The sequence below is a fragment of the Notamacropus eugenii genome, chromosome 4 (genome assembly GCF_028372415.1).
Source record: "Notamacropus eugenii isolate mMacEug1 chromosome 4, mMacEug1.pri_v2, whole genome shotgun sequence".
NCBI lineage: Eukaryota > Metazoa > Chordata > Mammalia > Diprotodontia > Macropodidae > Notamacropus > Notamacropus eugenii.
In genome coordinates this window covers 87,586,499-87,607,939 of record NC_092875.1, presented here as the reverse complement: position 1 = coordinate 87,607,939, position 21,441 = coordinate 87,586,499, and the positions used below count along the sequence as shown (strand labels likewise).

Below are 21,441 nucleotides of genomic sequence, written 5' to 3'. Positions count from 1 at the left end.
GGCCTCAGAACAGAATTAGAAGCAGTGGGCAACAACAGTTTCATGCCAGGAGGTAGGATTTCATCATCATATTAGGAAAAACTTTCAAAGGCTGTCCAGAAGGCATCCATGGATCATAGACTTAGGTTAGAAGGGACCACTTATGCCTTATTGTCCAAACTTCTCATTTTACAGATAAGGAAATTGACTGACTTATCCGAGGTCACAAAATTAGTAAGCATAAAAGGTAGAATTTGAACCAAGTTCTCCACTGTACTATGTAGGCTGCCCCAAAAGGTAATTAAGTTACACCTCTCATGGAAGGTCTTCAGACAGGGGCCAGATGATGTGAAGAATGTTCTAGATGCCACATTTTAGGAAGAGTATAGACAAACAGGAGTACAGCCAGTCAGATTAGTGGGGGATCAGGAGGCCATTCCATTTGGAAATTTGCTGAGGAAATAGTAAATGTTTAGTCTGAATTATTGAAGACTTGGGGAGATATGATAGCCATTTTCAAGTATTTGAAAAAGTGTTTAAGGAAGAGAGGTTAAAGCTGTTTTAGTTGGCCCCCAGAGTTGGTTAAAACCAGGGGAAATGGATTGTAACTTCAGAGAAGCAGATTTCTACTCAACATAAGGGGAAATTTGCATGTCAATTAGAATTATCTAGAAATGAAGTGAACTACTTCTAGAAATAGTGGATTCCTCATCACTAGAGGTCTTCAAGTAGAAACTGGATGATCACTTGTCTGGGATGTTGTAGAAGAGATTCCTGGTACAGATTGGACTAGATGACATCATCCTCATCATCATCATCGCTCAAATTTATATAGCACTTTGTGATTTGCAAAATGCTTTACATGTGTTGTTTCATTTGATTCTGACAGCAAACCTGTTAAAAGTTGGTGCTATCTTATCCTCATTTTACAAATGAGGAAACTAAAACTAAGAAAGGTGAAGTGACACAAGTTACACAGCTAATGTCTGAGAGAAAATTCAGACTCAAGTCTTCCAAGTTTAGCCCTCTGCTGCTGCCCGACATTAGAATTCCCTGCCAACTCTGAGATTTTGAAAAGAACGAGAAAGAAGAAGTGATAGCATGTAGCATGAGCATCATTTGACTAGGCCCAAGCACAGAACCATTTTGTGCTAACAGCTAAAACTAAGGCCAATCTGAACTACGAAAACATCCTATATAGCTGGCGTGTTTGACAGCCTGACAGTAGGTAAAAATGGCTTCCATGTTCCACTCGGCATAGAAGGAGGATTAGGCTGAAGTCTTAGCCTGTTGGTAGCATTACCACCTCCTGCTGATGCCTGGGAGATATGTTCTGTCTCCCAGCCTTTTAAGGAAAAGATGCGGCCTCAAGCCTACATAGAGCCATTCTGTGTGACATGCAGTTTGGGGGAGCAGCTCATTTGGAGTATTTGCCCTATGGGGGTAAAGCTTCCTTTCTGGAAAAACAAAGCTGTCCTTTTGTTCTCATGTCCAGCTCTCAGGCCTCAGTGCAGGCTCCTGGAGTTCATGTGTGAGTAGGCAACAGGGAGAAATCGGATGCAACACAGAGCAAGGTCTGTTCTCCCCAAGGTTCAGAGGCCCAGAAAGTTCAGCTTCTTCACCCTCCCTCCATAGGATGACGTCATGTTCTTTTAGCTCCCTCTCTGTTCTTGTTGCTGGTCTCCCTGCTGGACATGGTTCCTGCCAGAGCTTTGGGCAACAGTGCCTGCAATAGAACGCCTATGTTCCTTTTTATCAGTCCCTTTGCACAGGCCACAAAAGGAGCAGAAGGATTGCAGATGCTGTGGCAACTTCCCAATGATACTGTAGCCTTTATCTACCCCCGCCTCATGCCACCCACTCCTGTCCCAGCAGCTTCCATGAAAAATTGTGGCAACAATGTCAATCTCACAAAATTAAAGGCTTATTTTTTGTTTTTCTTCATAAGTACTATATGGATTAATTCACCCTGCCAAGAAGTTTCTGGCTCCCAGTCAAGGGTCTGTCTTCCCCACAAAGTAATGAGTTCATCTCCTTTTCTATAGAAGCTGCCTCTGTCTATGAAAGACCAAACTGTGCCACCCATATGTTTCCCAGAAGGAAACCAATATTTCTCCCTAGCACCACTTTAACTGATTGTTGGGACTGAAAGGTCACCAGTGTGACAGCCAGGGTTACATGGAGCCAGGCTCCTCTGTTAGGCTACTCTTTTCCAGCAGCCCCAGGGAGGTTCAGTCCTGGCCTATCTTAGATGACTGAGATCTGAGCAGGCTGGCAGCAGTGCAATTCATTCGTGGAGTTCCCCAGAGCTGTTCTTTGGAGAGTTCAGACCACTAGCCACATATAAAAAGAATGTTGAAAGAATCCCTGGTGAGATGAAGGGACAGATCACCTTCTATCCTAATCTTCATGGTGGATCCCCCAGGGGTGTAGGACACAAAGTACCCACAGAAAGAGAGCGATGGAGAAGACTAGTGTTTGAATCCCAGATTTACTTCTTATTAATGTCACAGTTTGGAACAAGCCACATACCTTCTCTGGACCTTCATTTTCCTGTCTGTAAAATGAAGGCATAAGACTAGATCACTTCTAAATCATGTGATCCTATGGATTTTATATTCACAGAATTTGAGAGTGGTCATCTACTGCAATATATATCCAGAAGGAATCCTCACTATAACATCCCTTACAAAGAGTCATCCAACTTCTGCTTAAAGACTGCTGAGGAGGTGAAACCAGCCTGTTCTGCTTTGGGACACCTCTGATTGTTAGGAAGTTTTTCCTTACATTAGAGCCAAATTTGCTTCCTTGCACCTTTCACCCATTTTTCTTGGTTCTGTACTCTAAGTAGAACACCCAGCATGAGTGTCATTCAGGGGCTCTGTGCAAATCTGTAAATGCTTACAGCTAGTTGGGAAAGGCCTTATTAAGAACATGGCCTAGAAGCTGAGACTTGAAAGAGGAGGGGAAGCAACGTAACCTTCCTGGAGCATGAAGTAGAAGGCATGTTCATATCAAATGGGAAAAAGGCAGCCTAATTGGAGAGTCAGAAGCCTTCAGTCTTCACTAAGTTAATGAATTCAGCAGCCTACGCAGATTGAATTAGTGGAGGAATAAACTCATCTGAAAGACCAGTTAGGAAACTGTCTTGTAATAGTTTGGATAAAAGATAATAAGAGTTTGATCTAGGGTAGTATCTTTCCATGGAAATGGAAAAAAGAATTTCAGAAACATGATGGAAAACATGACTGATATGGATATAGGAATCTAGAGAAAGAAAAGTATCCAAGGTTGACATCCTTGGTGATTGGGGAAAGAGTGTCATTAAGAGAGACAGCACTGTCATTAGGAGAAGCAGCCTCCAAGCAGTATTAATATATAGCCATATCAGTATAGTCATAGTGTGGCTCAGGTCCCCCCTCTGATACATCCTGGCTGTGCAACCCTTAGCAAGTCACTTCACTTCTCAGTGTCCTGAGCAATTGCCTCAGACAGGAAATTGCAGAAGTTTCCATTTCACCTAAATAGAGGAAATTCCCTCACCAAGAATTCCATATATCAACACAATCCCAAGTCCAGACCAGAAAAAAAAATAGCATGGTTTGTAAGTTTAGAAGAAGATAATTGTTATGTTAATAGGAATAGTGCTAATGAAGACCGGGGCACAGTATCCAAAACAAGAGAGGGGATAGTCCTTTTCTCTCCTGCACTGGTCAGATTACATTGGCGGTACTATTTTCTGTTTGGAGCACAGCATTTTTTTAGGAGTAATATGGACAAATGAAAGTGTGTTCAGGAGAGGGCAGCCAGAGTGGTGAAAAGATTATAGATCAGTGCAGCCAGAATCAGATTAAAATATAATTGGAACTTGTTTAACAAAATAAGTAAAAATATAATACAACTTGTGTAGTGTTAATTTTTTAACACTAAGGTTAAACACTGACGTTTTCCAAGTCAGTATGCATAAGTTATCCATTTATGTTTGAGTGTGACACCACTGTTATATATCATATCATTTGAGAACTAGCTAAAGGAACTAGAAAATAAACCTGGGGGGGAGGTGGGGAGAAAGACTGGCAAAAAAAAAAAGGCGCAATTACTTTCTTTAAGGATTTAAAGGGCTGTGATGGATAAAAGGTATTATAATTATGTAATCTTAAGTTAGAGTATACGTCAAATGCCATCTCATCCAACTTTTACCTAAACGTGAATCCCCTCAAAAACGTATCTTTGAGTAGTCAGACAGCCTCCACTTGAAAATCTCTAGTGGTGGGGAATCTCTAACCCCTTAAGGTAACCCATTCCACTTTTTGGTACCTATCAGTATTTGGAAGCTTTTCCTTATATGAGTCTAAAATCTGGTTCACTGCAACTTCCACATGTTCCTGTTCATAGGAACATGGCTTGAGAGTCAGAAGGGTCCTTACAGGCTGTCTTATCCTCCTGACCCTCTCATTTTATAGATGAGGAACTGAGTCCTAAAGAGGTTAAGTGATTTGCCCAAGATCACCCAGAGTCGAGATCAAACCCAGCTTTTCTAATCCCAAATCCAGTATGCATTCCAGTGTACCCTGCTGCTTTCAGAATATTGGGCTGGACTGAGTAAGATAAAATTTGATATGGGTAAATGGTAAAGCCTTAACTTGGGTTAAAAATATCAACTTCACAAGTACAGTGTAGCAGTTCATCTAAAATAGATATGGAAATTTTAATGGACTACAAGTTCAGTATAAATCAACAGCTCAGTATGGTCATGTCATCTTAGAATCTTAGGGGAAGTTTAATATATAGGACTAGGAAAGCTTAGTGCCATGCTATCCCATGCAAAGGTTGAATGACATTTAGAATTCTGTTTTTAGTTCTGGGCACTACATTTTTAGTTCTGGGCACTACATTTTAGGAAGGTTACTCATAAGCTGCTCTTCAGAGTCACCCCAGAATTACTTTGAATTATTGTATTTGCTTATTGGTGTACAAATTATTTCTTGTAGGAAAATGTGAAATACTTGAAGGCAGGGACTATTCTGTTATTGTCGTTATATCCCTAGCACATAGCATAGTGTCTAACGTATAGTCCAAACTTAATAATAAATAAATTCTTACTGAATTAAAGCTAGAGATAATCCAGAAAAGGAAAACTGGATGGGTAAAAAGGCTACTTCAATCCATAATCTTACCATTTTCTGAATTTCTTGGGAAATTCCCAATTCCCAGCTAAAAACAGTCCAACCTATCAAGATCTTTTTATATCCTGAATCTGTCATCCAGCTATCCCCCTCAGCTTTTACTATTTTTATTATTATTATTTACTATTTACTATTTTACTATTGTCTAACCCACTTCTGACCATCTTGTCCACAAGGATAGCATGGGAGACTTTGTCAAATATTTTAGCAAACTAGCTCTACAACATTCCCAGACCTTCCAATCTATTAACCCTTTTCAAAAAAGAAATTAGAGTAGTATCATATAACTTGATCTTGATTAAGATAGTCTTTCTCTCTGTAATAACCACTTTCTTTTCTAGATGTTTAATAGTACGTTTGTGAATTTTGCCAGGAATCAAAATTAAGCTTACTTTAAGTTTGCAAATCCTCATCTCTTCCATTTTTAAAATATTGGTACAGTATTTGCCAGTCCTATAACGCCTTTTCTGTTCACCACAATCTTTCACAGATCACCCGTCTATAAAACAATCATATCTACTTGTTCTTTCATTGCCTTAGGTTTTATTTATTCTAGTCTTGAACTCATCAAAGGCAAGAAGGTACTTTCTTACTAGCTGTACTTATATTCAGATTAGCAGATAAGTAAAATAATTTATTGAATAATACAAAAATAATTTATTGAACTTATGTAACAAACTTTATAACTTTTATACCACCAGCCCATCTTACACTCTACTGCCAAAGTAATTTCCCTTAAATGCAGGTCTGACCATGTCACCATCCTACTCATTCAACTCGAAGATTTCTCTTTTTCTCTAGGATAAAAATTAATTCCTCTATTTAGTTTTTAAAGCCCCTTATAACCTGGTCCCAAACTATCTGCTAGCACATACTCCAGTCTTTAGTCCTTAAAGAGGACTATCTTGTCCATGATATGTGAAATAATGTGTGTGTGTGTGTGTGTGTATGTGTTTTAAAAGTCTTCTTGGTGTTCTTCCAATTTCAAGAAACCTATTTTGAAGTATAGAGGAATCAGTAACTCCCCTAGCTGCTAGATCTCTCTGCGGGTCTTTACTTGTTTTCTGAGAATTAATTAAACTGTTTCATAACACTGTTTTGTCTTGGCATCATGTTTCATGATACTACTGATGTTATTTCATTATGGGCTTGGATGAATTTTGAATTGCTTTACCTCCCTACAACAGCAGCCACTACAATATCTGTAACAGTCATCAAAGTGTGATCTTTAAGAGCTACACCTTTTGCACATTTCCTTGAAGTAATATCCATTCTTAATAACCAGAGAATTTAAAGAGAGCAATGAAACTCATGTGTTTAGCACCAAATCCAAGATCCATCTGATGGATTTCCACCGAAGGTGAAAAAACTAACTTGATCTGGTTTCATCTGGTCAGGGTCACACATTTTTATTCTGTTCAAGATCAGGCATAATCAGTTCCACTCCTTCCTCCCCCTTTACCTTGCCCTACCCACTCACAGTGATCAGTGGTCCTTTTCTTTGCGCTCTTTTCCTTCAAAGAGCACCAAAAAAGTCTTTTGGTAGTCACCTTATTGACCTTGACTTACTCTTAGCTTTCTCTCTTGTCACACTCCTTACAGGACATAACCAGGAGTAAAATACCACACTTTTTCATCTGTCTTCCATTGCCTGCCCTTATTCTTAATATTCTAATTGACTCCAGAAGATAGGACTAGGAGAATCAGATTTCACCTGGATGTAAATAAAAGCTTCTTAACAATTACATCTATCCACATGATGAAATATACTTTCAGTAAAAATACCAGGGGGCTACAGGAGCAAAATGTTGCATACTTATCAAAACTAGTCATTGTCATTTGAGTTTTTTTTATTATGAAGAGGACTTAATGAAGAAAAGAATATACTGGGAAATTATTATAGTATAAAAATCAGTGTGTTGTTAAAGCTTAAAAAAAAAACTACCCACAACAACTGACCAAATATGGAATGGATTTCATCTGGAGAAAATTATTTTCCCTTCAGCAGTATTCAGGCAGACACTGGATATTGTCAGGCAGGTTGCAGAGAGGATCTCTGATCAGGTACACATTGGACTATATAAATTCAGAAGTCTCTTCCACCTCTTCTGTGATTTTATGTTTGAGGTGGAAAGATAGGAGTTCAGTTTAGACATCAGATGGATTTAAGGAACTGGTAAGATATTTAGGTTAATATATTTGTTCTTTATCCATATTTGACTGTGCTCCTCATTCTCAGTATCAATATTAATGATCACCTCTCAGTTATTAAGTGAAAGGTACTCATGATCTCAGTAAGCATTACTTGTAGTAATCAGTGTGTGGTTGGAAGGAATAGAGGGAGATATACATACCTGAACCCAGGAACCTGCCTTAAGAGGTGTGACTAGTGACAGGGCCTGTGATAAGAAATGAAATTACTAGAACATTGGGAGTTAAATATAAACTTCCTTCAGGGGATCTGCCCTTGAGTCCTCCTTGGTCCTTGACTGGTATCTAGAGGAATAAATGTAAATGAAACCTAATGTTGGTTTCACTGGTCTGAATACTACTGGGCCCTAAGAATTACTCCAAAAGAACCTTGTGATATAAGAATATGGCAGGAAATAACTTAAGATTATAATTAGAAACCATAGTCAGAAAATAGGGCAAAACCTGAGACAAGGCTTGGTTTTTAAGCAGAAACAATATGCCAGAAGAGACTGGGGCAGGTAATACTGGTGAACAATAGTCAGTTTGGGGTAGTGAAAAGAACAGCAGTGGATTTGGCATCAGAGGCCATGGTTCACGTCCCAGCTCTGCCACTTACTACTTGTGTAACCTTGGCAAGTTATTTACCTTCTCTGGGGCTCAGTTTTAAAATTACGGAGTTGAGCTAGAGGATCTCTAAGCTCCCTTCTAGCTATAAAATCCTAAGCCTTTGAATGCTTGTTTGCAGGGCATTGTGCTTCTAAATGGCATTGGAACTGGGCATAACTGATACCCAGGGATGGGGAGAAAACTTCTAACCCTGTGGCTCTGTTGGAACCTCCCAGGCTCACCTGGATTGGATATTTACTTGCTTCCTGATGCCTAGAGTTAGGAGGAAGACAAAGAAGTGGTTCAGCAATAAGCAGCCTTACTCTTCTCTTCAGGCGTAGAGGAATTACTAATCATGCTATCATGGAACAAGAGGAAGTAGCCAGATCTGAACCTGAAGAGTTGGAAACTCAGATGAACCATGAAGAATATCTGATACTGACAAGATTTGTTTATGGTCATGTAGTGTAATGGAAAGAGCCCTAGACTTGAGCTTGAGAGACCTCTGACCTCACATTTACTGGCTCTGTAATCTTGAGCAAGTGACTTCACCTTTCTAAACAAATTATGTGGCAGTAATAACTCAAAATAGAGTAGTAATTTCCGTAATGCTTTAAGATTTACAAAGCGTTTTCTTCATAACCACCCTCAAAAATAGAAGAAAAAAATCCAGATAGTGTGTCATTAGCCTGTTTTACAGATGAGGAGACTGAAGTTCAGAGAAGGTCTCCTCAGCTCATCAGTGTCAGGCCCCCACCTTCCCTCTAGCCATATACAGCTGCAGAAATAAGCACATGCTGTTGTTACATCATTATTGTTATTTGGTTTTACCTGAAAGTGGAATGGAAATGGAACTGAAAGGTAAGTGCTCTTTAGCCATATGAAATGCACAAGAGGCCTGTGAAGTTCATTTCTGAAGAACTCATGTGCCCTGTAGAAAGGCTACCACCCCAGAGTGCCCAGCAATGAAAAGCCAGTGTTTCATCCTTTAGTCTGCTTTGCCTCAGAGGCCAGCACTGAAAGTTGATTTTATACCTGCCCTCTGCTTATTGGTTTCTCTTATTCCACAGCTTATTTTTTTTCTTCCAGTGTCATTTTCCATTTGCAAAAACCTTGTTTTCAGACCCAGTGGTCAGCTTTGGGCCAAATTGAGCTGCAGACCATCCTAGGACTGCATTCTCCCTCATTCTGTCCTGGAAGGGTATGGGAGGTTCAGAGTCCAGAACCAGACCAAACTTACTTTGTTTTGTTCCTAGAATGGGGCTGAACTGATGTGTCCCCTGTCTTCTGTTACCCTTTGGTAAAGGCATTAGCAGGGGTGGGGAGCATTTGGGACAAAGAGAAGGTGTTCAGGCCCCTTGCCATCAACTGAACTCTTCTTGCCTAACTCTTCTCACACAATCGGAATCAGTTCAGCAAGCATTTGCTGAGCACCCTATTATGTGTATTGGCAATAGAAAGAATTGCTAAAAAATAACCGTAGCTTTCAGGGATCTGATTATGGAGGCATTATATGGAGGCATATATATAGAATGCAAAATAAGATGAATGCACATGGCAGGGCTACACATTTAGATTGTTAGTGCCTTGTGGACAAGGATTTGTCATTTTTCAGCTTTATATTTATAACATAACAGTATTCATATAGAGCTCTGTATATCATAGACACTTAAGAAATGTTTGTTGAATTGGAATATCAAATAAATGGCTACATGAAGTTTGAGAGTGAGAGAGAGCTAACAGGTCGTCCCTTCATCTCCTTTAAGAAAAACCGAAAATTGTCACGGAAATCCAACAATGAGAAAACTCCGTAATGGCCTTTTCTTTTCCCTCTCCTCTTGCTTCATACCTGCACAGTATGATAGACCAGATATACACACATGCACACACACGTTCATGCCCACACATACTGTCATGTGTGTTATCACTCCCTGAAATTCAGCCCTACATGAGCAACTTGGTCCTCCTCTCCTGGTTCTAGAGATTAAACCCACACGTGAACCACCTTCATATCCCTGCTATCTTTTAGATGGCGCTAAGCAGGGGAACCTTTTACAGTGGACCCAAAAAGCCCTTTTGGAAGAAAATGGAAGACTTATTTCCTAAGGCAGCCTCTAAGGTTACTAACTAGTCAATGTGACCACAATATTATTATTTAAGTTAGTTGCTTTTTATAGCTATACTATGTTATAGTATAACTATACTATTGACCTGTTGGTGGGATGAGATGACCAAAGCAATGATTTCATCCTTGACAAGCAATGCAACCCAGCACACTGATCTCCTTGACTCTCAGACTGCTTCCTTCAATTGCATTTTTTTGGGGGGAAAGATGAGATAACAGGTATCTCTATGGCCGCTGACTCACTAACTCTTAAAACAAGGTATCTTTTTTTGTCATGGCTGTTTCAAGGAGAGTGTGTGTGTCTGTGTGTGTGTGTGTGCGCGCGCACATGTGCGTGTGTGTACATGCACACATTCTGTTGTCCTCATCGTTTTGTTTGCTCCCCAGTGACTCAGCACATAAAAGAGCTGCTGGAAAGGAACACTAAGAAGAAATCCAAATTGAGAAAGAAACCCAAGCCCTATTTTGAAGAGCACGATGGTAGGGTCCAGCTACCACCTCTTCTCTTAGCAGCTTCTTTTCTAGATCTTCACCAGAGCAAATCTGCTTTTCTCCAGTTTCTGTTTTGCCCTTCTTCTTCTCTTAATGCTCCTGGGCTTGGGCACTAGCCTCTCCTTGCACATTGGGCTAAGGAAGACTAATGGGAGGAATGGATCACAAGGGGGGCCCTAGCCTACTGGCAAAGAGAGGTAATATTACTATTTAGTTAAGCCACTCTAGGGGAACAGCATAAAGGAGTTTATGCCTCTCACTTATTCTCATGAGATCCTTTTTTTGCGGGGGGGGGAAGGTTGGTAGAACCACTCAATTAAATTAAAATTTTTAAACCAGAGATTACATTTTCAAATTCTTTTTTCCTCAGATTTTTTTTTCTAGATTTGGTGGGGTTAGGAATTGACAATAGAGCGAGACATTTTTGGTGTCTAGAGGCTGTGAGCCCAGCCCCGCCTGGCTAACTGTGCCTCTGATGGCTTCTTACATCTTGTTGCTCTAGGGCATTTTCATTACTAAAATCTCTGCTTTCTGGATGAGTATATGTGGGTGGGATGAGAGCAAGGGGCACTATGTGTTTCATGCCAAAATGTTGGTCCAGGCAGGTAAGTATGTATCACTGAGTACCTACTCAAAAATGAGCAGGTCTTCTCTTTAGGTGAAGTAGACTCAATTTTTCAAGACTGGAGGCTGGTAGTAACTTCCTGTTCCATAGCCTGGTCTGCTGGGGATAACTGGTCTAGGAGGCTGTAGCAGTAAGCACCCCAGCATACACAGGAAGCCTGCTGCACAGATTCTTAGATTTGCTTTTCTAAAAGGAAATCAATTTTTGAGGGGTCAACAATCTGCTTTAATTACATTCACCAACAGAGAAAATACAAGTGGAAAAGTAAAGACCAACAGACAGGGCTTCTTACTGTCTGCTCATAAACAATACATACATCACAAATCAACAGATCCAACCATCTGACCATTACATACATACATACATATTTACCAGAGAGAGAAGCACCACCATCTGGGTTTTCAAAGTTAGGGGGGCTTCTTAATGGCTACCTACAGTCTTATCTGGCACATGAACCTTCTTCCAAAGAGTAAGCCCCAAAGTAAACCCTCAAGTCAGAGTATATGTACACTTTTCTGAGCCAGAGGGTGCGACCCTTGTGACCCTGTGTGTGCCTCATTAGAAATTAACAAAAAGTATCTGAGACCTATTAATGGATGAGGGGGAAGATCTTTAACTCTAATTAACATTACAGAGGCCCACAGAGTTTCCCTGTCCTCCTGAGCTCCCATTTGTAGGGGAGCACTTTCTTTTCATAACACACCACAGCTTTTACTATAGCTCAGATTTGATCTTGATGAGACAAATGTACAGGAGTCCCTAACTTTCTTCCCAGATTTCTGGCTGCAGAGAAGATTTGCTCATCGATTAAGTCTTCCTATTTCCTATCATTTAGTCAGTAAAAATTTGCAGGACACCATGCTTTACTTATTCTCTGTCATGAGATTCAGGGCAATGGAAAAAGTAGAGGATATGGTCTCACTCCTTACAGACTCAACAAGCCCACATAAGCTATACTTGAATCAGTAAAGTATATGGAAAAAATGCTAGTCACCAAGAAGATGCAAAAAAGTGGGACAAAGAGAACTAAACATTGGGTGACAGAATCAGGAGGATCTTCAAAGATCCCAGCAATCTAGAGTGGTGGACTAAATGAAATAGACAGAAACTTAATAGGAATAAATGTAAAGTTCACAGTTCACAAGATGGGGGAGGTGTAGCAACGTCTATGAATTAAGATCCAGATGTTTTAGTGGATCGCAAGTTCAATATGGATTATCATTATGATGTGGCAGCCAAAAAAGCTAACATGATCTTGGACTGTATTCATTGAAACATGGTGTTTAGAAAAATGACCAGTTATTCCACTGTTCTCTCCATGGACTTCTGTATATAGTTCTGAACACCACATATTGCAGAGGACATTAACCATCTAGTGTAGGGTCAGACAAGGGCACCAGAATAATGACAGGATTGGACACCAGATTGTAGAAGAATCACTTGAAGGAACTAGAGATATTGTAGTAGAAAAGAATTAGGGTCACGTGTCTGAAGAGCCAGCATGTAGAAGAGGCATTAGATTTGGTATACTTGGGTATACCAAACACAGAGGGTAGAACTAGGGGCAGTGAATAGATTGTAGAGCATCAGATTTTAGCTCCATATAAAGAAAACTTTCTGAACAATTAGAGCTGTCTAAAGGGGCAGTGGGCTGCTTTGGATGATACTCAATTTTCCATCTTTGAAAGTCTTCAAGGAAAGACTAAGTGACCACTTGTCCAGGATTATTGTAAAGGCTGTACCTGTTCAGGTATGGTTAGAATAGTTCATTTAATAAGCATTTATTAAGCTCCCACTTGTGTGCTCTGCACTGTGCTAGGTGCAAGGAATTTGGAGAAAAACATTAAACAATCCCTGCCCTCAAGGAGCTTACAGTTTATTGGGAGGGAACATGATGTGCCCAGATAAATAGAAATACATACAAAATGTACCTTTCCAGACTTAATAATTCATTCCTTCCCATCACATGCCCTACATTTCCTCACTGACCTTGTTGCTGTCCTTCACATACAACCTCGTTTCCCTTCTCCTTTGCTTTTGCACAGGCTTTTTTATGCTTGCTATGCCCTCCCTCCTTGTCTGTACTTTTCGAACTCTGATTTTCGTCCAAAGCTGAAATCATATGTGGTCTTTCCTGAATCCCCAAGCTGCTAGTACCCTCCCTTTTCTGAAATTACTTTGTCTTTACTTTGTATGTGTTTTTATGTATTTAGATGTACACACATCTCCCACAGAAGAATGGAAGAATGGTTTTATTTTTGTTTTGGCATCTTCTGTGCCTAACAGTGTCTGACACATAGGTTACTTCATAAATGCTTGTTACTTGATTGGTTAATTAAGGGAGGGGACTAGTATCTGATGCAGTCATGTAAGAGGTAACACTTGAGCCGAGCCTGGAAATTCTAGCAAAGCTCCTGATGCTCCTTTTAGCTCTGATAGTCTATGACTACATTTTGGGACAGAGTGCTTTCTAGTATGCCATGAGCCTGGCACTCCAAAGAATTAATGCTTCTCCAACAGGAAGAAGTGGGGATGCATCCTGAGAATTAGCCCTTATGAAATCCTACAGCATCTGGAAAGTCTCCAGCATTTATACAGTTTTGGAGTTTTGTTGGGCTTACACTGAGGTGGTAGTGGAGGTGCTGTCCCTCATTGACAGCCAGGAGAAATGTCCCTTGAAGATGTCCCCTGCAGACATCACACACACAACTACAGACACACAACTAGAAGGGCCATGATCCCAGAGTCCTTGTGGGACCCCACAACAAACTTCAAGCCATTGAGAGCTGTGTCCCTGCAATACAAGTATGGGCAACATCTTTCTGCCCACTGACTATCCCCAATAACTCTCACTAAGAATCCTTGTGAACTATTTCAACCCTCCTATGAAGAGGTCATTGAGGAAGTCATAAAAAATAATAATAGGAGCTAACATTATATGTTAGTAAGTACCAACATAGTGGAAAGAAACTTGAGTTTAGGATTAGAAAACCTGAGTTTGAATCTTTGCTCCACTATATAGTGCGTAAGTGACCTTGGATAAAGTATTTCCCCTCTCCAGGCCTCCATTTTGTCATCCATAAAACACAGGCCCTAGATCATATGATGTTCCAATCTTCATCCTAAGATTCTCTGATTCACTTTTCCTCCTGGAAAGAGGAAAGCAAGGACAGAAGCAGATACTTACGCTCTGTATCTCTCCAACCTGACCCTGAAATGGCCTTGAAACCTCCCTCCTGCCTCTTCCTTTCCTCTTTCTCTCTACTCAGGCCCTGGAGGACACCCCCTTCTCATGGAATCCAGGACCTCAGAATTGAAAGGGAGCTCAGAGGTGATTTAATCCAACCCTTATTTGAACAGATTTAAAAACTGGCAGGTGGTCAGTCAGCCACAACTTTAAGACCTTCAGAGGTTTTCACTACCTAGCAAAATAACTCATGCCACTGTTAGACTGTTAGAAGGTTTTCCTCATATCAAATCAGCATCTCTTTGTCACTTCCACCCATTGTTACTGGCTGTCTGGAGCCAAACAGTAACTGTCTAATTCCTTTCCACAGGACAGTCCTTCAAATACTTGAAAACAGCTATCATGTCCCTTCTATTTTCCAGGATAAATATCCCCAGTTCCTCCTCTTGTGGGATGGTTTCCTGCCCCCTCCCCATCCGGGTTCCCTTTCTCTGGAAGCTTTTCAACATCCTTCCTAAAATATGGCATCCAGAACCAAACAAAACATTCTAGTTGTGGTCAGACTAAGGCAGAGTATAGCAAAACTATCACCTCCATATCATTCTAGCATTTGACCTTTGTCTAAGCCCATGTTGAATATGACCTCTAAAGATGTCCCTGTCAGCTTCTTCTCTTCTTATGAGGTCTCTGCTCAGGTCGAAATCCCTAACTTAATCCTTTGCTGTGGCATTTGTTATTTCTCATACTTTCCTCTGTTCGGAAAAAGAGAACCAGCTTCAGAATCAAAGCAGCTACCTCACTGAATTACTGAAATTGCAGAGATCAGATCTGAAGACCTAACACTGCCTTCTACTTTTCCCATATATTCCCTCCTTGAGGGAATCCCTGACTTCTTGGAATTGGCAAAATTATGCTTCACTGAAGATCCCCTTGGTTAATATGGCAGCTCAGATGATAGGCTTAAGATTGCTATAGAGCATTCATTTTAATTCATTCCCATAGTAAGTTAGTCAATATACAACTGCTGGTTGCCATAGACATGGCATGATACAAAGGCATCATTTGTAAGGACTATTGATGGAGAGGAAAAAGTTAAAGATAACTCAGCAACATATTAGTCCAACTGTACCTAAGCAGAAATTCCCCCTACCACATCCCCAGTAACTGACCATTCCACCAGTGCTTGAAGACCTCTGGTTATAGGGATCCCACTACCTCCTGAACTAGGCTGGTTAGCAAAATCAGATGATGCGATTACAACCAAGATTCTGTTGGCCCAGGGTGATAACAGTAACAACCAGCAAAGCTTTACAAGCATTGTCTCTCTTGTTCCTCCCAATGACCCTATGAGATAGGTGTTGTTATTATCCCCATTTTGCAGTTGTGGAAACTGAGACACATAGGTGAAATGACTTGCCTGGGACTGCACAGCTGGAAAGTATTTGGGGCTGGATTTGAACTTAAGTCTTCCTGACTGCAAATTCAGCGTTCTCTCCACTGGGTTATCAGCTGCCTCAGTGTGACTGATCCCAGAGATGTCTAAACATAACCCACTAAGGGCCTGGCCAATAATTAGTGCAGTTTCCCGCCTTCAGGCAGGCAACATCGGAGAGATACCCTACTAGAGGCAACAAGAAGATGTCCTGGCAGACCCAGGGGAAGAAACACAGAAACAAAAAGAATAACCACAAATCCTGTCTCTAACACTAAGATTTACCAAGCATTTTCTTTGCAATGTCCCTCTAGGGTAGGTCATCCTAGCAGTATTATCTCTTTTCTGTAGATGAGGAAACTAAGGCTCAGGCAAGGGAAATGACTTGACTGAGGTCACACAATTGTTAACATTGGAACTAACATCAGACCCTGGGCTTCTGATTCCCAATCCAGCATTCTCTTCACTGCATCCCACTGAGTCTTTAGTCCTGCTAGCTGACAGAGGTGGCACCTGGCTTTCACCTGAGCCTTTATGAGAAGACACCCTACCCCTCAAAAAAAGTGATTAGGAGTCATCAGTGTATCTGTGGCTCTTTCTCTGAATAGTGTCAGTGGGTCAATTTATATATGAAACATCCATGCACACACCCACACCGCCCAGGGACTGATACCAGTACATTCATTTTCTGATATTTGTAGAATCCAAACCATGTAGACACACCTACAAACCAACATAGCCATGTTCTTATACCCATGTATTCTTATAGCCATATATACAGGAACTAACACTCAAGCACATGGACCATTGCTTCCCACCTTCAAATTGACAACCACCTCACACTGATACACAGTACTGTTGTCCCATTTTCTACTTAACTTCCTCCATAGCTGGAGGACACACTTCTATTTTCTGAAGGGTACTACCACTGCAGAAGTTCTGCCTTAGGGTTCAAATTCATAGACTGGGACTTAGGGAGTTTTTACCCTTTATTTCTTTTATTCTTCCTTCTGCCTACTAGAGCTAGGTTGAACTGGGCTCCAGCTTCTTTCATGAGGCATAGAGACTTAACTGTTTTTTTCTTTTCTTTTTAGGGGTGGCGATAAGCACATATGCCAAGTATTGTTACAACAAGCTCCAGAAAGCTGCCTTGACAGGAGCCAAAAAGGTATTAGTCTCTTTCCTTCGTTTTACTTTGGCTCTTCTCCCAGGGGTGGTAGAATGGACTTGGGCCACCCGGCTTGGAAAAGGATACCCCAAGAAAAACCTCTCCAAGAAGCTTTCCTTATTCCTCTTAATCTCAGAAGGAAGGAGAGGGACAGAAATTGTACATGGAAGTACATAACCTTGACAGTGTGAACATACTTGGATAATCCTGAGGCCCTGATGAGTGTCCATACACATATATGTTTCATTTTCCTTCAGATGACCACCTATGCTCTCCCATTGTCTCTAACAGATACCATCTTGGCCCCTTCCAAGACAATCCTGTGCAAGGTCTAACTCCACAGCCATATTTGGAAAGACAAACTCTAGACATGAAAAGCTACAAGCTTTATGAGTAGCACAGACAAGATATGCCAAAGCCAGAGCAAGGAAAAGGGAGGGATCCATGTGAGCTTGGGGTGGTCAGGTCAGTTTTCATAGAAGAGGTGTTATTTGAGTTAAATCTCAATGAACAAGGAGAATTCTGTGAGGCAGAGAAGGTAGGGCATTTTAGACAAGATCCTACTGCATACAAAGACAGGAGGATAAACATGTGAGGCATATTCAGGGGACCTTAAGGAGCTGGCCTGGTTGGATCAGAGGGTTCCTGGAAAAGAGCTGGTGTCAGATTTGGAAGACCTGATATACTAAGCTAAGTAATGTGATTTTTGTCCTACAAGCTACAGGGAGCTCTGAAATGATTAGGCAAACACCTAGTCCCCCAGCTTCAAATCACAGTAACCCTGGCACTAGCGTTGTACACACATCCTTACTCTGCTTCTCTGAGGCTACCAGCCTTGAAGAGCCTAGATAATATTGACAATAATTATAATTAAGGTACTTAAAGGCTTATGGAATACTCACTGAAGCAGTCAAAGTTAGGGCTGTTACCTTCAGTTTGACTCTAAGCATGCTACAAAGAGCTTTTCCCCCAACACTGCTAGCCAAGAGAGCTAAGAGGCTAAAAAAGACAAAATTGTACCCAGAGACCTACCCAGCAATAGACTTTTAAAGAGGATCCCTGGACACCAGAGCAGAGCCAGTAGCCCTGTGAACAGCCTCTCTGCTGTTGGACTCTGAGAAAGGCCCTTCCCCCACATGCCTCCCCTCTACAGCCACGGAGGGAAGGATACTGGGGAGCTGACTTTAAGGGGATAACAGTACTGTCCGCTTTGACCACGTGGTGGCAGCCTTGTTCCCCAGCAGGGTCTCCAGAAAGGTGTTACTGAAGCAATAGGATTTAGAACTAGAGGGGATCTATAGGGTGTGCCGATAACTGTTTAACAGCCAGGGTGGGAGTGTGTACACAACACACAATCTGCATCATTAATTTTCTCAGTCAACAGAACAGTAACTCCAGCACTGATTTGTAGTTTGCCCATTTCCAAACTGTAAATGCTCACATGAGCTAGATCTAGCACACGTTTGTGTCTTGAATCTCATGTGTCCCCTACTCCCCATCAGTAACTCCTCATCAGCACCATGATTAAATATAAAATCTGCTGTTAGGTGTTCAAAGTTCTTCATACCTACACACACACTCACTCTCACTCTCTCTCTCTCTCTCTCTCTCTCTCTCTCTCTCTCTCTCTCTCTCTCTCTATATATATATATATATATATATATATATATATATATATATATATATGTATGTATGTATGTATTCATGTCTCTGTCTCCAGGCTTCTTTGGTTTCCTTTAAGTCCCAGCTAAAGTCCCACCTTCTTACAGGAAGGCTTTCCCAACCCCTCTTAGTTCTAATGTCTTCTCTCTGTTGATTATGCCCTATTTATCCTATTTATAACTTGTTTGGACGTAGCTATTTGTATGTTATCTTTCCAGTTACATTGTGAGCTTCTCAAGGATAGAAAGTGTCTTTTGCCTTTCATTGTCACCCCACCCAATTCATAATACTGAACCTGGTAAATAGTAGGTACTTAATAAGTGCTTATTGGCGGACTGACTGGGAAGTTTTGACTGAAGGAAATAGAATGAGAATGGATATGAGAAGAGATAGGAAAATACACCCCTGCCTTAATAACAAGCTTGTCCAACTCCCTTATTTTATAGAGGAGGAAAATATGGCTTAATCAAACAGGTAATATATAATAAGTCAGAACTTGAATCCAGGTGTACTTACTACAAGTCCAGTGCTTGTTCCATCAAGTTTCACCAGTATCCTGGAGAGCTGGTAGTCTAGGATTGCATATCTAAGCTCCTATTGCCATTTTAGCAAAGTAATTTCCACATTCTAGGGCCCTAATATTTCCTGGCACTCTCAACAAGCAGAGGGGCTGTCTAATTCCAGGGTGAGCCAAATTTTGCTCTGTCCGGTGGCAGTGAAGTCACATTGCCTACTTGTATCTCCTGAGGTCCCTTTAGGTCCTTAACTGGCTATTAAGGGAGGCCTCCAGCTGGACAGACAGTAGCAGGATGGGGAAAGAACCAAGTACAACCACTGTGGCCTGAGATGATCCTAAAGGTAGCGTAGAAATGACTCAGGTGCCACCCCTTTTCTTGAGGACATGCTATTTTATACCTATTCTTCCAAATCAAAACTGGTGCTTTTTTAGTCAGGAGGCTACCAGCTAACTGCGTGACCTTGGAAAAATCCATTTCTTTTTGAGTCTGAGTTTCATCATAGTAACATTTGCAGTTTTGTAACATTTTACAAGTGCTTTCTTTACAAAAGCACTATATGGTTATCCCCATTCTACAGATAAAAAAACTGAGGCTCAGAGAAAAGATGAGCCCCTTCTACAAGAAAAGAAGCTGGGCATTTACAAAAATTGACCATGTACTAGGACATAAAAATCTCACAATCCAGTGCAGAAAGGCAGAGATAATCGATGCATCCTTCTCAGATCATAATGCAATAAAAATTATATGTAATAAAGGGCCATGGAAAGATATACCAAAAATCAATTGGAAACTAAATAATCTAATCCTAAAGAAGGAGTGGGTTAAACAACAAATCATAGAAACAATCCACAACTTCATTCAAGAGAATGACAATAATGAGACAACCTACCAAATCTTCTGGGATACTGCAAAAGCAGTTCTTAGGGGAAATTTTATATCTTTGAAGGCCTACATAAATAAAATAGAGAAAGAGAATGACCTGGCCATGCAGCTGAAAAAGCTAGAAAAAGAACAAATTGAAAATCCCCAAGTAAATACCAAGTTAGAAATACTGAAAACCAAAGGAGAGATTAATAAAATTGAAATTAAAAAAACTATTGAATTAATTAAAAAACTATTGAATTAATAAATAAAACCAATAGTTGGTTTTAAGAAAAAACTAATAAAATTGATAAACCTTTGGTCAATCTGATTTAAAAAAAGAAAGAAGAAAATCAAATTACTAATATTAAAAATGAAAGGGGTGAGCTCATCTCCAATGAGGAGGAAATTAAAACAATAATTAGAAATTACTTTGCCCAACTTTATGCCCACAAATTCGATAATCTAAACAAGATGGATGAATATTTTAAAAAATACAAATTACCCAGATTAATAGAAGAGGAAGTTGAATACTTAAACAACCCCATCTCAGAAAAAGAAGTTGAACAAGCCATCAATGAAGTCCCTAGGAAAAAATCTCCAGGGCCAGATGGATTCACAAGTGAATTCTATCAAACATTTAAAGAACAGTTAATTCCAATGCTATATAGACTATTTTTGAAAATTGGGGAAGAAGGAGTCCTCCCAAATTCTTTCTATGATATAAATATGGTTTTGTACCCAAACCAGGAAGAGGCAAAACAGAGAAAGTTATAGACCAATTTCCCTAATGAATATAGATGCAAAAATTTTAAATTAGATTTTAGCACAACGAATACAGCATCTTATCATGAGAATAATACATTATGATCAGGTAGGAGTCATACCAGGAATGCAGGGCTGGTTCAATATTAGGAAAACTATTAGCATTATTGATCGTATCAACAACAAAACTAACAAAAACCACATGATTATCTCAATAGATGCAGAAAAAGCTTTCGACAAAATGCAACACCCATTCCTATTAAAAACACTGGAGAACATAGGAATAAAGGGAACTTTCCATAAAATAATAAGCAGTATCTACCTAAAACCTTCAGCAAGCATTATATGCAATGGGGATAAGCTAGGTGCATTTCCAGTAAGGTCAGGGGTGAAACTAGGATGTCCATTATCACCACTATTATTCAATATGGTATTAGAAATGTTAGCTGTAGCAACTAGACAAGATAAAGAAATTGAAGGAATAAGAATAACCAAAGAAGAAACTAAGTTATCACTCTTTGCAGATGATATACTTAGAGAATCCCAGAGATTCAAGTAAAAAACTACTTGAAATAATAAACAACTTTGGCAAAGTGGCAGGTTACAAAATAAACCCACACAAATCTTCTGCATTCCTACATG

General features: G+C 40.2%; 1 protein-coding gene across 6 annotated transcripts in view; it reads left to right on the top strand.

The window, feature by feature from the left end:
- The window catches only part of ARHGAP39 (Rho GTPase activating protein 39), a 444,016-nt gene that overhangs the window by 390,950 nt on the left and 31,625 nt on the right, over window positions 1-21,441 (top strand). For 5 of the 6 annotated variants that reach the window (XM_072602781.1, XM_072602780.1, XM_072602779.1 and 2 more), the window contains 2 exons: window positions 10,477-10,569; window positions 16,920-16,993. In XM_072602781.1, coding sequence (XP_072458882.1) covers window positions 10,477-10,569; window positions 16,920-16,993 — 167 coding nt within the window. The remainder of the gene's footprint in view (window positions 1-10,476; window positions 10,570-16,919; window positions 16,994-21,441) is intronic. The other variant, XM_072602782.1, reaches the window with a different exon arrangement.